The sequence below is a fragment of the Theropithecus gelada genome, chromosome 18 (assembly GCF_003255815.1).
Source record: "Theropithecus gelada isolate Dixy chromosome 18, Tgel_1.0, whole genome shotgun sequence".
NCBI lineage: Eukaryota > Metazoa > Chordata > Mammalia > Primates > Cercopithecidae > Theropithecus > Theropithecus gelada.
This window is the reverse complement of record NC_037686.1, coordinates 4,383,186-4,396,586: the sequence shown is the minus strand read 5'-3', so window position 1 is coordinate 4,396,586 and position 13,401 is coordinate 4,383,186. Positions and strand designations below refer to the sequence as shown.

At 42.0% G+C, this 13,401-nt stretch overlaps 1 protein-coding gene and 1 pseudogene across 3 annotated transcripts in view; one reads left to right on the top strand and one right to left on the bottom strand.

Moving 5' to 3' along the window:
- The first annotated feature begins 2,347 nt into the window (after positions 1–2,347).
- NDUFV2 (NADH:ubiquinone oxidoreductase core subunit V2) overlaps positions 2,348–13,401 on the top strand; it is a 34,421-nt gene continuing 23,367 nt past the window's right edge. For both annotated transcript variants that reach the window (XM_025364900.1, XM_025364901.1), the window contains exon 1: positions 2,348–2,517. In XM_025364900.1, the coding sequence (XP_025220685.1) occupies positions 2,464–2,517 (54 nt within the window). In that variant the 5' untranslated portion in view covers positions 2,348–2,463. The remainder of the gene's footprint in view (positions 2,518–13,401) is intronic.
- LOC112611265 lies at positions 6,600–8,198 on the bottom strand (annotated as a pseudogene). Its single transcript, XR_003116621.1, has one exon. The product of XR_003116621.1 is annotated as an adenylate kinase 2, mitochondrial pseudogene (transcript).

The following is a 13,401-nucleotide window of genomic DNA, read 5'->3' as shown; positions in this document are numbered from 1 at the left end:
GCCATGAGGAAGGTACCATTATTAAACCAAAGCCCAGAGAGACTAACTTGCCTAAAGTCACACAGCTAGAAAGCAGCAGCTGAACCCCCATAGTTTGATTCTAGAGCTTCCCTCTTAACCACTATGTCTTGTAAGCCAGTGAGACAAGAAGTCTGCTGGAGGAACATCTGGGACACTTCAGAGATGAGTTCTTTTTCTTTGGAATGTTGTCATCTGCATATGATATTTGGAACTGCTGCAGGTATCCTGTGTCTATAATAGGAGTCACGGCTGAGTATATTGGAGTAAAAAGATGGAAGCTGCTAAACATTTTGAAGACATCATTGGGCAAGGTTGAATTAACTAACCTTGGAACTACTCTATCTCTGGAAGTGTTTTTCGTGTGACACGATGAACTCTGTATCCTTTAATCTACTTGTTAGATCCCCTGTTACTTGTAGTGAAAAGCACTCTCACTGATACACATAAAAACAAGCATAATTCGGACCTAAGACAAATAGAAATGAGCATAATTCTAACCCTTTTAGGTAGGCACAATATTTGCACTCTAAGCAAGATTTTCATTCAGCCAACAAATATTTACTGAATGCCTTCCATTTGCCAGGTATAGTGTAAGTTGCTGCACCAAACAATATGGGAAGGGCAGGTTTCTCCATCCATGGAGGTTATAATCTGGTCATAAATGTAGTGAAAGTGCGGGCAGGCATATTTTGGGATGGTATCTTGAGGACTAATCTGGATTGGGAGTCAGAGAAGGCCCTAATAAAATCCAGTAAAAGCATGCATTACAGATTCAAAAAGAATCCATATAATGTCTGTATCATCCATCAAGTATTTGTGACATGTTTTGGTTTTAGCTGTATAAGAGCAGTAAGAACTATTATGTGCACAATAGTGTTAGATGTATAAGTATTATTATTATTATTATTTTGAGACGGAGTCTTGCTCCGTCGCCCAGGCCGGAGTGCAGTGGCACGATCTCAGCTCACTGCAAGCTCTGCCTCCTGGGTTCACGCCATTCTCCGGCCTTAGCCTCCCGAGTAGCTGGGACTACATGTGCCCGCCACCACCACCGGCTAATTTCTTGTATTTTTAGTAGAGACGGGGTTTCACTCTGTTAGCCAGGATGGTCTACGATCTCCTGACCTCGTGATCCGCCCGCCTTGGCCTCCCAAAGTGCCGGCATTACAGGCGTGAGCCACGCGCCCGGCCAGGTGTATAAGTATTTAGGTAACTTTACAACAAAATACATTTACTTTAAGAGCCAGACTGTCTTTCCCTTTTAAAGGGAAATACTGAAGCTGAGTTAGGAGAGGCAAACTAACATAAAATATAAGGCAAAGGAGTGGGAACTAAGGCATTTGGTATCTATTTCTAGCTCACTGGGCAGCAGTCCTCCGTGTCTTGAATTCTATAATTTGCGAAATATGATTCATAGGGGTTGGAATGGAATATTTCTGAGTTTTTAAACTAATGAGGGATAAATTTTAAAAATCCCTGTGCTACTGTGAATGTTCTAGAAACTATTCACAAGTTTATTATAGCAAAGAAAATGGGCAAAAGGAAGGGGGTGGGTACAGGACTTGACACTCCAGAAAAGAAGGCAGTGACGTAAAAAATCAAGAGGTAGTCCACACCAGGAAACTGTGCTGTGCACATTAGAGCTGTTACTGAGTAAATACTTGTTGGAATTTCCAGAGATAACCAAACAAACATGAAGAAGGAAGTGGGGTTTTTTTTTTTCAGCTTTATTATGGAAAATATCTAATGTGTACAAAAATACCGAGAATAGTAAATAAGAACGTCCATGCAGCTTCTATGGCCGTACTCACGGCCAACTTGCTTTATTTTTCACCTCCCACTCCTCACTATTCTCAAGCAAATTCCAGACATCATACCATTTCACCCCTAAATATGTCGCACATATCTCTAATGCAAAAGAATGGGAACCAAGACATTTGGTGTCTATGGCTAGCACACTGGGTAGCAGCCTTCTGTGTTTTGAATTTATAACATGTAGAACAAGATTTATAGTTGGTTGCAACCCGAATTTATTTTTAACTAACAGCAATATAAGAGGAGGTGGCTAAAACTCACAAGGCTCTCCATGAGGGAACCTCACTCCTATAAATCCAGCCGGGCGCTTCGTTACCCAGGAGCCCAGGGCGCAGCTCCGGGACACTTCCTTTCAAGGCCGGGACCCCTGCGGCAGCCCGTGGGACACCGCCCTTTCCGAGCACGGGCTGGTCCCCGCCCCTCCCCCGGGAAGTCTCCGCCCACAGGGCCCCAGCAGTCCCCGCGCGCCCTCGCTCCCTCCCGTCGGCCACCTCCCCTCGGCGTAGGGAGCGGCGTGCCGCCCGGGACGCCTAGGCCTGGGGTCGGGAACGCGCACGCTGTGCGTCCTGGGCTCGCTCGGGATTCTCGCCTGGCGCGGCCGGGGAAAGGTGAACAGTGTGGCCCGCCATGTTCTTCTCCGCGGCGCTCCGGGCCAGGGCGGCTGGCCTCACCGCCCACTGGGTAAGGAGGCTCGAGCTGAGCCCGGCGCTGCTGCCGCCCTTCTCTTGTTCTCTGTGTCTCCCTTAGTTTTGGGCGCAGGAGAGCCCTGGGCTCTGCACGGGCCTGCAGGCGGCAGCAAGGACACTGCGGCCTTCACCCTCTTAGGGAGGCCGCTGCAGCCCCACCGTGAGTGAGAAGCCTCGAGGGAGGGCTGCCAGACTGGGAAGTGTACTCCTAGTTTGGTCGGAGGACAGAAAAGAGGGGCTGCTTGGTGATGTGTTTTTGTTTTGTTTTGTTTTGTTTTTTTGCTATTTGGCTGTAGCGCAGAATCTAGGTCTGCCCTGGCCAGATCAGTTTCGAAGACCCCCGCCCCGAAGGAGGCACCTCGCATTTCAAGCCTAGTGACCTGGGTGCTGTTAGGTTGCAGCATACTGGAGAGCTCTGGCTTGCTTCGTGAAGGCTTACGGAGAACTTCCTTAGGGCTGGAAAAGGGTGACCAATGTTTGATTTACTGCAGTTGTGCTCTGCATATCGGAAATGCTGGGTAAATAAATGGTATCAAACTAACTCTGAAAGAACGGTGCCGCAAATAACTGCACCCAGTTAAAGAACCACAGGATTTTAGAGGTTAAATGGTCTGTTTGAGATCCAAGTACATCTCATTGTAGGCAAGGAAATTGAATTGCAGAGAAGTTGAAACACTCCTTCATGTTAATCTAAAAATGCAGATTCCAGAAATGTCGATTATAACAACAGGGCCTGTTACACAAGTAATACTGGAAAGAAGCCTTAGTTTTGTTTGTTTTCTAGGAGTAAAATAGGTTAAGTCATTTCTCAGCAAGAGGGAGATAGTGTATGTTCGTTGAGAATGAATTCAGGGTTTTAAGAGTTAGACTCGAGTTTGGATGGTAGCTTAACTGCCTTTTGTGGCTCTATGACTTTGTGCTATTAATCTTCCTCAGTTTCTTCAGTTGTAAAATGGGAATATTCCTTTATGCAGAGTTCAGTCTTTCAGTAAACATTTGAAGTCTTACTGTAGGTCATGCACTGCTGAGCTCTAGGTAACAGTGTGGATAATAATGATAGTCATTTGATAACTGTTTTCTGTATGCCAAGCACTGAGTTAAATATCTACATTCCACATCCCATTTTTGAGGTTGATACTACTTTTTCCTCATATTACAGATAAGGAAAAGACTTAGTTCCCATTCTTTTGGAAATGATAGTCTCACGTAAGAGGAACTTTAAGATAAATATGAGACGATGTAAAAGCACAGTGTTAGAGATGTGAATAGGGTCATCCAATGTGGTTTCAAGGTGCATAAGATTTTTCCTGAAGGTAGTACTAACAGATTGGGCATGGGGTCAGAGGGTATTCTAGGTGGAAAGGACAACTTAAAAAAAGCCTTGTTGGCAAGAAAAAGATCGGTATGTATGAGAAGCCACCTCTGCTGTTGGAGGTAAGGTGTGTTCCCAAATGAAATAAGGGAGAGACAGGGGCCAGATATTGGAGCTCTTTGCGTGCCATACTGAAGAATTTGATTTTATCTCAGAGGCAGTAAGAAGTCAGTGAAAGGTTTTAGAGTACAGAAATAAGATCTGGTTTCTGTTTTGGATGGGTCACTGGATAGGACTGAGGGTGGAATGGGTTTGATTTGGACCCAGAAACTGGGAGACTAAGTAGATAAGAGGCTCTTGCAGAATGCTAGGTGAAAGATGATGAGCATCAGACATGGTAGAAAGAATAGAAATAAGAGTGCCTGTAGATTTTCTTTTGTTTTTGAGGCAAAGGGGCTAGAGGTATAAATTGAAAAGCAGTTTTAACAATGAAAAAGAACAACTTGAGGTAGTGGAGGACCATTTTAATCAGGTTTAATGTTTCTACAACTCTCCCTCTCCCTCTCTCCCTCTCTCCCTCTCTGCCTCTCTGTCTCCCTCCCGCTCCGCCTCTCCCTCCCCGCTTTTTTTAAACAAATAGTACCTGATATGCAGTATGTACACAATATTTGAGTTGATGAATAAGTTTAATTTTTATTACACATGTAATACGTTATAGGAAAAACAGTATTGAGATTAGCACATAGAATAAGCTCAAAAAATAAAAATCATCCATTGTCTTGTCAACCTGGAAATTACCATTGTTAACATTTTGATGTCTACACTTAACAGACCTTACAGATAATTAGTTTTTACAAAATGGGGAAGATATTATTTATACTGTTTGGTAGCCTGCTTTTTTGTAATGTATTCTGATCAGCTTTCCTTATCAGTAGACATTTCTACACTGTCATTTTAATGCTACATAGCATTCCATTGTGAGGCTGTTCTATTGCTTATATAACCAGGCCCTTCTAACCTTTCACAAGTAGTGGGATTTCACATTAAACCGAGCAAGTATCAAGAAAAGTACAAGAAAAGTCTACCTAAGTTCCTTTCCTAAATGAGAAACCTTTAGTATTATTTTTTATTATTGATTTATTATTTTCTTTTTAAACGGAGTCTGGCTCGTAGCCCTGGCTGGAGTACAGTGGCGCGATCTCGGCTCACTGCAAGCTGCGCCTTCCGGGTTCACACCATTCTCCTGCCTCAGCCTCCTGAGAAGCTGGGACTACAGGCGCCCGCCACCATGCCCGGCTGATTTTTTGTATTTTTATAGAGACGGAGTTTCACCGTGTTAGCCAGGATGGTCTCGATCTCCTGACCTGGTGATCCGCCCGCCTTGGCCTCCCAAAGTGCTGGGACTAGAGGCGTGAGCCACCGCGCCCGGCCTAAATGAGAAACCTTTAATGATTATGCTTTCAAATAAATTGCCTATTCTAATTTCTGCTTTGCTAGCTGCCATTCTCTTGAAGAGGCTTTTCAGCTAATTGTTGCTTAAAATATGGCCAGAATTAAGTACTAGTTTGTGTGACCTTGAGCCATCACAATCTCTTTGAGCCTCATTTTTCTTTTCTGTAAAGTGAGATAATACCTCATAGGTGATTGTAGTAATTGACTAAAAGTTATAAATTATGGAGTAATAGATAATCAGAATAAGTTTATTCCCTTCTTCAGTAATTGCCCATGGTTTTTCTGTAATGTTGATGCCACTTTAGAACTTACCACTGCCTCATTCCCAAGCTGCTACTGTAGTTTTGAGGGTGAGAGGATTGTGGTGGCATTTTCAATTACAGATACTCCTTTACTTACAATGAGATTACATCTTGATTAAACCCACTGTAAATTGAAAGTATGTAAATTTCAATTTACAGTGGGGTTATCTGGACTTAATCGAGGAGCATGCTGAATATTCATCATGCTTTAAAGTTGGGAAATTGCACGACAGGCCATTGTGAGTCAGGGACCATCTGTATTGTATATTTTTTCATTCATTGAGGATATTTTCCTTTATGTCTTTAAGCATGATTATAGCTGTCCTGAAGTTTCTAGTTGATTCTTTCTTCTTGAAAATGTGTTTTCCTTTTTTGTTTGTTTCCCATATGTTGAACAATTTTGGATTGTATGCTGAATTTTGTGAATGATAATGTTGTAGAGGTTCTAGATCCTGTTTTATTCCTCCAAATAGTGTGTTTTGTTGTTGCTATCCATATCCCTTGTGGGCAGCAGATCAAATATTGGTTCTGTTCTTTTAGCTAGGTTCCTTGGAGTCTGCAGCATGTACATGCATGGTTCAGGGTTCAGCCAGAGATTTCCGTAGAATTTATATAGCGAATGTATAGGACTCCCTCCCCCTTTCTGACTCTTCCTTTTCTGGGATTTCCCACTTTACCATGTCTGTTGTTGTTCTAAACTCTAAGTGAGGCCTGCCTTCAGGCTAAAAGATGTAAAGGAAAAACAAAAACCTCATTGGCTTTTTATGCATGTAGACTCCCCTTCTGTGTCTGCCTGTTTGGTTGTTCCCCAGGGCCTTCAGAAAGCTTTTGTTTTTATAAAATATTTTGTCCAGAGTTTATAGTTATTCAGTGGTTTGCCCTGACAGTGTCTACTTAGCCATACTAGAAGTATGCCATCTTGTGTGGTGGCACTTTTCCTTCCAAATTTTAAGTTTTGTACAATGAAATGTTTCCCCATTCCATTAGAGAATTTTTTTTTTTTAATTACAAATTTTAACATTTTATTGATTTAGGGGCCAAACAAAGCAGCATTTGGTCAGTTAAGAAAGGCACCTCATTGAAAATAATACATCACAGTGCTGTTGAGTGATCCCAGTCACAGGATTTGATAATGGAAAGGACAATCTTTGGATGACATAGCTTAGGACACTTGCTCATTTATTTAAAAGAGTCCCTTCACACACTGCAGATAAAAGAAGCATAGGACTGGCATGTGCTGGGTAGCTGTGAGAGGTTACTCATGAGAGTAGGTAGCCTAGTAAATCAGTGGTAAGTCAGAGGAAGGGAATCAGTCTCCCTTTCCATTCCATTCCCTTCCCCTTCCCCTTGATTCCAGTATGCTTGATTTGTTGAGCCACCATCCCTGTGAATACACCTTACGTCTCTTTCAAATGTGGAGACGGTTTTTTGATCTTACAGTGTGTGGAACCAGGGTCAGTAATCAAAGCCTCCCTGTTGCAAGCTGTAGACACACAGGACAACAATTTGATTTCCTGTACTCTTGGTCTGGAACCCATGGGGTTCTGAGATAAAAGCTGACGTTTTAGTGCACTGGCTTTAAAAAATATTTTCACCAGTCCGGAGTAAATGAAAACCCGATTCCTTAGAAACAATACTGTATCTCTCTATTTCTACCCCCACCCTCCAAGCATGGTATTTTTTTAAAAATTAATTTTTCCCTTACACTTTAAAAACTTCCACCTATGTATAAAAGAAACTGCCACACTACAATAACACTGCTGTTGTTCCCAGTATTCCTCTGAGCCCCTCACCAGCCCTCCCTCACCATCCTCACCCTGACCACCCTTCCCTTCTGCCCAGCACCTAAGAGCAGGGATCACGCCGCGGGCTGCGCGGGCTGATGAGCAGTGGTGTAGTCTCGTCTGGCCTTCTGATACTAGGATGTGGCTTTGGAGAAGGCTGCTAGGATGCTTGCGAACACGACATCAGGGGTCAGGGATGCATCGATAGCAGAGTGGATCCCCTGTTTCCTGTAGTACTCTATGAGTGGGGTGGTTTGAGTGTGGTAGGCTTGCAGGCGGATTTTCAAGGCCTTCTCATTATCATCTGATCGACGAATCAAGGGTTCCCCAGTGATGCAATCTTTCATGGGCTCTTTTGGAGGGCTGAACTCCTCATGGTAGGAACGGCCACTCTTGGGGTGAATCAGCCGAGTCTGGGATGCTGAATTCAATCACAGAATCAAGCTTCTCTTTCCGCGTCTCCATGAGGTCATCGAGCATTTCTGCCTGCCTCACAGTCCGAGGGAAGCCATCCAGAAGAAAACCATTTTTGCACAAGGGGGTCTCCAAATTCTTCTCAATGAGTTCCACTACCATTTCATCACTCACCAGTTTCCCACCATCCATAGTTGCCTTCAGCTTTATTCCTAGCTCTGAGCCAGAAGCCGCCATGGCCCTCAGCATGTCCCCAGTAGCCATATGGCAGACACAGAAGTTTTCAGCCAATCTGGGTGCCTGGGTGCCTTTACAGGCCCCGGGAGGCCCCAGCAGCACAGCCCGGATGCCTTTAGGATACTCGGGTTCTGCCGCTGGCACGCTGGGAGCCATGTCCACCGAAGTCTCTCACTCTCCATTAGAGATTCTTAAACTTGATTGTAATTTCCCAGTGTATCTCCATTGTGACTCAAAGGACTCTAAAGAAGTTAATGTAGGAAAAACACCCCAAAACATTTAGTTTTTTATTCCTGCTGTAACAAATTTCCACAAACTTTGTGGCATAAAACGTCACATTTTTTACCTTACAGTTCTGGAGGTTAAAAGTGACATAGGTCTCAGTGGGCTAAAATTAAAGTGTAGGCCAAGCTTCATTCATTTTTGGAGGCTCTAGAGGTGAATCTCTTTTCTTGGCTTTTCCAGCTCCTAGAGGCTGCTCTTGATCCCTTCTTTCATCTCCAAACCCCGCAAAGGCAGGTCTAGTTCTTACATGCATCACTTTGACCCTACTTCTGGCATTCATCACATATTCTTCCTTGACTCTCCTTCCTCTTCCACTTTGTAAGAATGCTGTGATTGATGACATTGGGCCCACCTAGATAATCTAGGATAATCTCCCTATTTTAAGGTTGGCTGATTAGCAGCCTTAATTCTCCTTTGTTGTGTAAACTAATATTCACAGGTTTCCAGGATTAGGATGTGGTTATCTTTGGGAGACCATTATTCTGCCTGCCATAGCCATAAATTAGCAGTTTAAGGAGAGAGAGAATGAACAAACTTTATGCAGTGAGCTTCAGTAGGCCTTTTTATTAGAGACGTGACCTTTTTATTAGAGACGCGAACTCAGTTTCCATTTCAAAGTTATAAATAGTTGGCTTTCCCTTCTCTTTGGGCACTGTTGAGTACCTTAGTGCTCAGTACATTGAGTAATAAATTATAAGTCTATTGACCATGGTGTATAACCTATTAAGTGAAAGTCAGTCTGATTTTCCAATGGGGAATCTTGTCAGTAGTTTTTGAATCAGTTCGGGAAGCATGTTATAAATCAGTTGTAGGAAATGTCTTTCATTCAACAAAACATTAAAGACAGTTTACACACATTTTGGTTAGGGGGAAGGTGGCTTTATCTATGGGATATTTTGCTAGGTGTTACCTGTAAGATATATGAAGATTGCTGGACAAATAAATGCCCAAGATCACACAGTAGTAAGGGCTGGGTTTATTTGCAAGTCCTGTTTTGTTTTTAATCTACCTTTCTGAAGTTGCTGAAACAATTGAAGTTGCTAAGGGAAATCACTATGTATGGTGAAGATTTAAATTTAATAGGCACTCTAATAATAAAAAGTGTACCAGTGTAAGCAGACTAGGGAAATGATTTCACTTTGCTTAGGGAAAAGAGATGGAGGTTTAGGGGCTTTAAAGGGATAAGAGGAGGAGGTTAACCTTGGTCATGATGGATGAGTGGAAGGTGTAAGTTGAGATAATGCCGTAGGTATAGCTAGTTACATATACAAGGACAGTGAAGTACATGAGATGAGACTGAACCCCAGGTCCACTGGATGGGCGTTTCATTTCTATAAATTATTCTTGTCCTTAGAACAGTTGGTTGTTGCTTGTATCCATGTGGGATTTTATATCTTTAAAGAATGTTTTCTTTAATGTATGGTCAAGATGACCGGAATCATTAATGTTGTTATCTTAATCTGTAATGCACAGTGCCTGTAATACCTGGGCTGTTCGTGCAGCTTTTCTATAATATAAAATTTAGCCAAATTACATTTGTTAATTCTCTCATAGTATGGTAAAAATTACTTACGTTTTAACCTGAATAACATTTTTAGCTAAGTTACTGATGGAATTTTACTTGGAGGATGTTTGTAAAAGTCCTCCTATGTCTATCTGAAAATACAGCAAAACTTAAATTTTAGTGGTTAAGGCATGTACTGAAGTCAGGAAAATCTGTATGTGGCATTTCATTTATTTAGCTGTGTGATCTAGGGAGAGTTTTTCCCCCTTCTTTGAGCCTTAATTTTCTCACCTGTAAAATAAGATAATAATACCTACTTGGTAGGCTTGCTGAGAGGATTAAATGAATTATCGTGTAGATTTGTAAAGTTTATACCATGAAATCTGACATAGAGTAAGCGTTTGTATTTACGATTATCCTTGAAATAGATTTCACAATTATTAACCCAGCATCAACTTTGTTAAAATAAAATGCACTGAAAAACTTTTGTTTTTCAGGGATTTTTTTTTTTTTTTTTTTGAGACAAGTCTCAGTCTGTCCCCCAGGCTGGAGTTCAGTGGCATGATCTTGGCTCACTGCAACCTCCTGGGTTCAAGTGATTCTCCTGCCTCAGCCTCCCAAGTAGCTGGGATTAAAGGCACATGCCACCATGCCTGGCTAATTTTTGTATTTTTAGTAGAGATGGGGTTTCACCATGTTGGCCAGGCTGGTCTCAAACTCCTCAGGTGATCCACCTGCCTTGGCCTCTCAAAGTGCTGGGATTACAGGCATAAGCCACTGCACCCAGCCTCGAGGATTTTTTTTTTTTAATGTAAAAATACTTAGTCTGAATGAATGTATTACAGACGCTGACTTTTTGAGGAGGTTTCAGTTTCTTGCTTGAACTGGCAATGGGGAACGCTGTAGGTAACAAGTCAGCAGATGATGTGAACAGTGAGAGGAAAGCATGGAGGGAGGGACCTCGGACCACTTTGGATTCACCGGAGATGTTTCATGTGTGCACCGTGACTCTTGCATAGGCAAATACACATCTTGGTGGATTTAATCTGTAAATATTAGGGATCGTCTAAAGGATATATTCCTTGCCTTAGCTGGCCTCTGATAAGGGGGAAAAAAAGTGTTTTTGAATTGCCTGACCTTAGTCTTGTCTTTATAATTAGATTACTGCTTCTGTCAGTTTTGTTTTACTGGCTTCTGAGTCTCTTATTAACTTCTGTTAGCTGGATGGGTCCTTCTGTAGTGCAAATGTCTGATAGAACTGAAAGGAGAGCTTTGTTGGATGGTAGTATTGTTTGAACAACAGAAGAAATTCAGAAAAAGAGTAGAGCCCATGAAAAAACAATGAAGGAATCTTATTCTTGGGGAGAATATAAAACTTTAATTTTTGTCATTTTGAGCTGTTGGTATTGCCAGTGACAGTGAAAGGGAAATTTCGGCTGGTAGAAAGAGCACAGGGTCCTTAGATTCAAAGAGCCTAGGCTCAAAATCCAGCTGTCACTAAATGTGCGGTATGGGGCAAGTTACTGTCTTTGAGCCTGAGTTTCTCTAAATGTAAAATGGAAATGATGACTCACTACAGATTTTTTAGGAATTGAAAAAAAGTATGTAGAAGAGCTTAACACAGAGGCACTCAAGTTTACTTGAATCCAATGCAAAGGCAGCCACTGTTTTGGCCTGCTTAAATCTCTGTTCCTTCTGAAACACACACACACACAAAAGCTAGAATTCAAACCCACTGATAATTTTTAGTTGTATATTAGGCTACGATCTTATTTACTTAAAAAAGTTACTTGGTTCCATGTTTTTCTTCTTAAAAAAGGGAAGTTACTTGCATTTTCAATTGAACTCAATTGGAATTTCTTGAGGTATAGACATTTCAGAGTCCAATGAGAAGCCAGATTCTAGAGAAAAGACTATAGGTAGTCAAAGAAGGGGATGGGTGGGAACTCAGCTTATTCTTTGAATCATTCCAGCCTAGCTAAGTTGTTTTTTCCAGTTTTAAGCCTGGTCCTGGAATGCCTCTTTATTTCAAAGTGAAACCAAATTGAAATGGCCCAGTAAGTAGTGTAAAGATGTTAATGAGAAGTTTTAATATTTTATTCCTTTATTGAAAGTGTCTGACATAGACATTACAATGAATGTAAAATAGGTGATATTCTTTAAACACACAAAAAAACAATTTTCAAAGCCATTTTCAGGCCACCTGTAACTTGATAGGGATGAGTAACAGTTTGTGCCAGTTGAAAAAAACAGCGCTAAGATTTATCAGTTTATCTTCACTATTTAGTTTACTTCTTTCTTTATTGTTTGTTTACTTACTACTCTTTTAAGACAGCATCTCACTCCGTCTCCCAGGCTTGAGTACAGTGGCATGATCATGGCTCGCTGCGACCTCAACCTCTTGGGCTCAAGCGATGCTCCCACCTCAGCCTCTCAGGTAGCTGGGACTACAGGCATGTGCCGCCATGCCTAGCTAATTTTTGTATTTTTTGTAGAGACAGGGTCTCACTGTGTTGCCCAGGCTGATTTCAAACCCCTGGCTTCAAGCGATCTACGGGGCTTGACTTTCCAAAGTTTTGGGATTATAGGTATGAGCTACCGTGTCTGGCCAGCTTCTTTTATTTTATAAACATTGTCTCAGCCCTTAACGCAGTTTTGAAGAGGTCGACTTCAGACTTTGAAATTAAGTTGCTCAAATGTTATGCTAGTGTGTATACATTCAGGTTTTTTGCAGGGATAGAAGAGAATGGTGGCAAGGATTAAAAAAAGATCAAATAATTTGCATCTTTCTCTCTTAACAGGAGCATTGTAAGCCAAGTAGGCATGGCTTTTCATTTCTTATCTGCCTGCCTGTATATATGGAGGCCTAATTTTCTTCCTTAAACTCCTTGGTTTCTTAGACCTACTATGTTCTTTTAAAGCTTTGATGGCATCAAATAGTCAAGTGGCTAATAATAAGGTCATGGCCTTTGTAGTCATGTGGCCCTAGGATCTAACATAATTTCTGCCAATAATTAGTGATGTGACCTAACCTTGAGAAGTTTGCATAACTCGTTTAAATTTCTGGAAATTATACCCACCTTGCAGGAAACTTTAAGAATTAAATAATGTATAAAAAGCTTAGTGCCTGACATGTAGTACTTCTAATAATAATAGCTAATGATAGCCAGCACTAATATAGTACTTACCATCTGCCAGGCAGAATATTAAGCACTTTATATTAAGTACATTTTTTTTCCCCCCGAGATGGAGTCTCACCCTATTTCACAGGCTGGAGTGCTGTGGCATGTGCTAGGCTCACTGCAACGTCTGCCTCCTGGATTCAAGCGATTCTCCTGCCTCGGCCTCCCAGTTAGCTGGAATTATAGGCACGCACCACCACGCCCAGCTAATTTTTGTGTTTTTAGTAGGGACAGGGTCTCATCATGTTGGCTGGACTGGTCTCGAACTCCTGAACTCAGGTGATCCATCCGCCTCAGCCTCCTAAAGTGATGGGATTACAGGCGTGAGCCACTGTGCCCGGCCTGAAGTACATCTTTTAATGCTCTCAAGAACCCTATGCCATCCTGGCTAACACAGTGAAACCCCG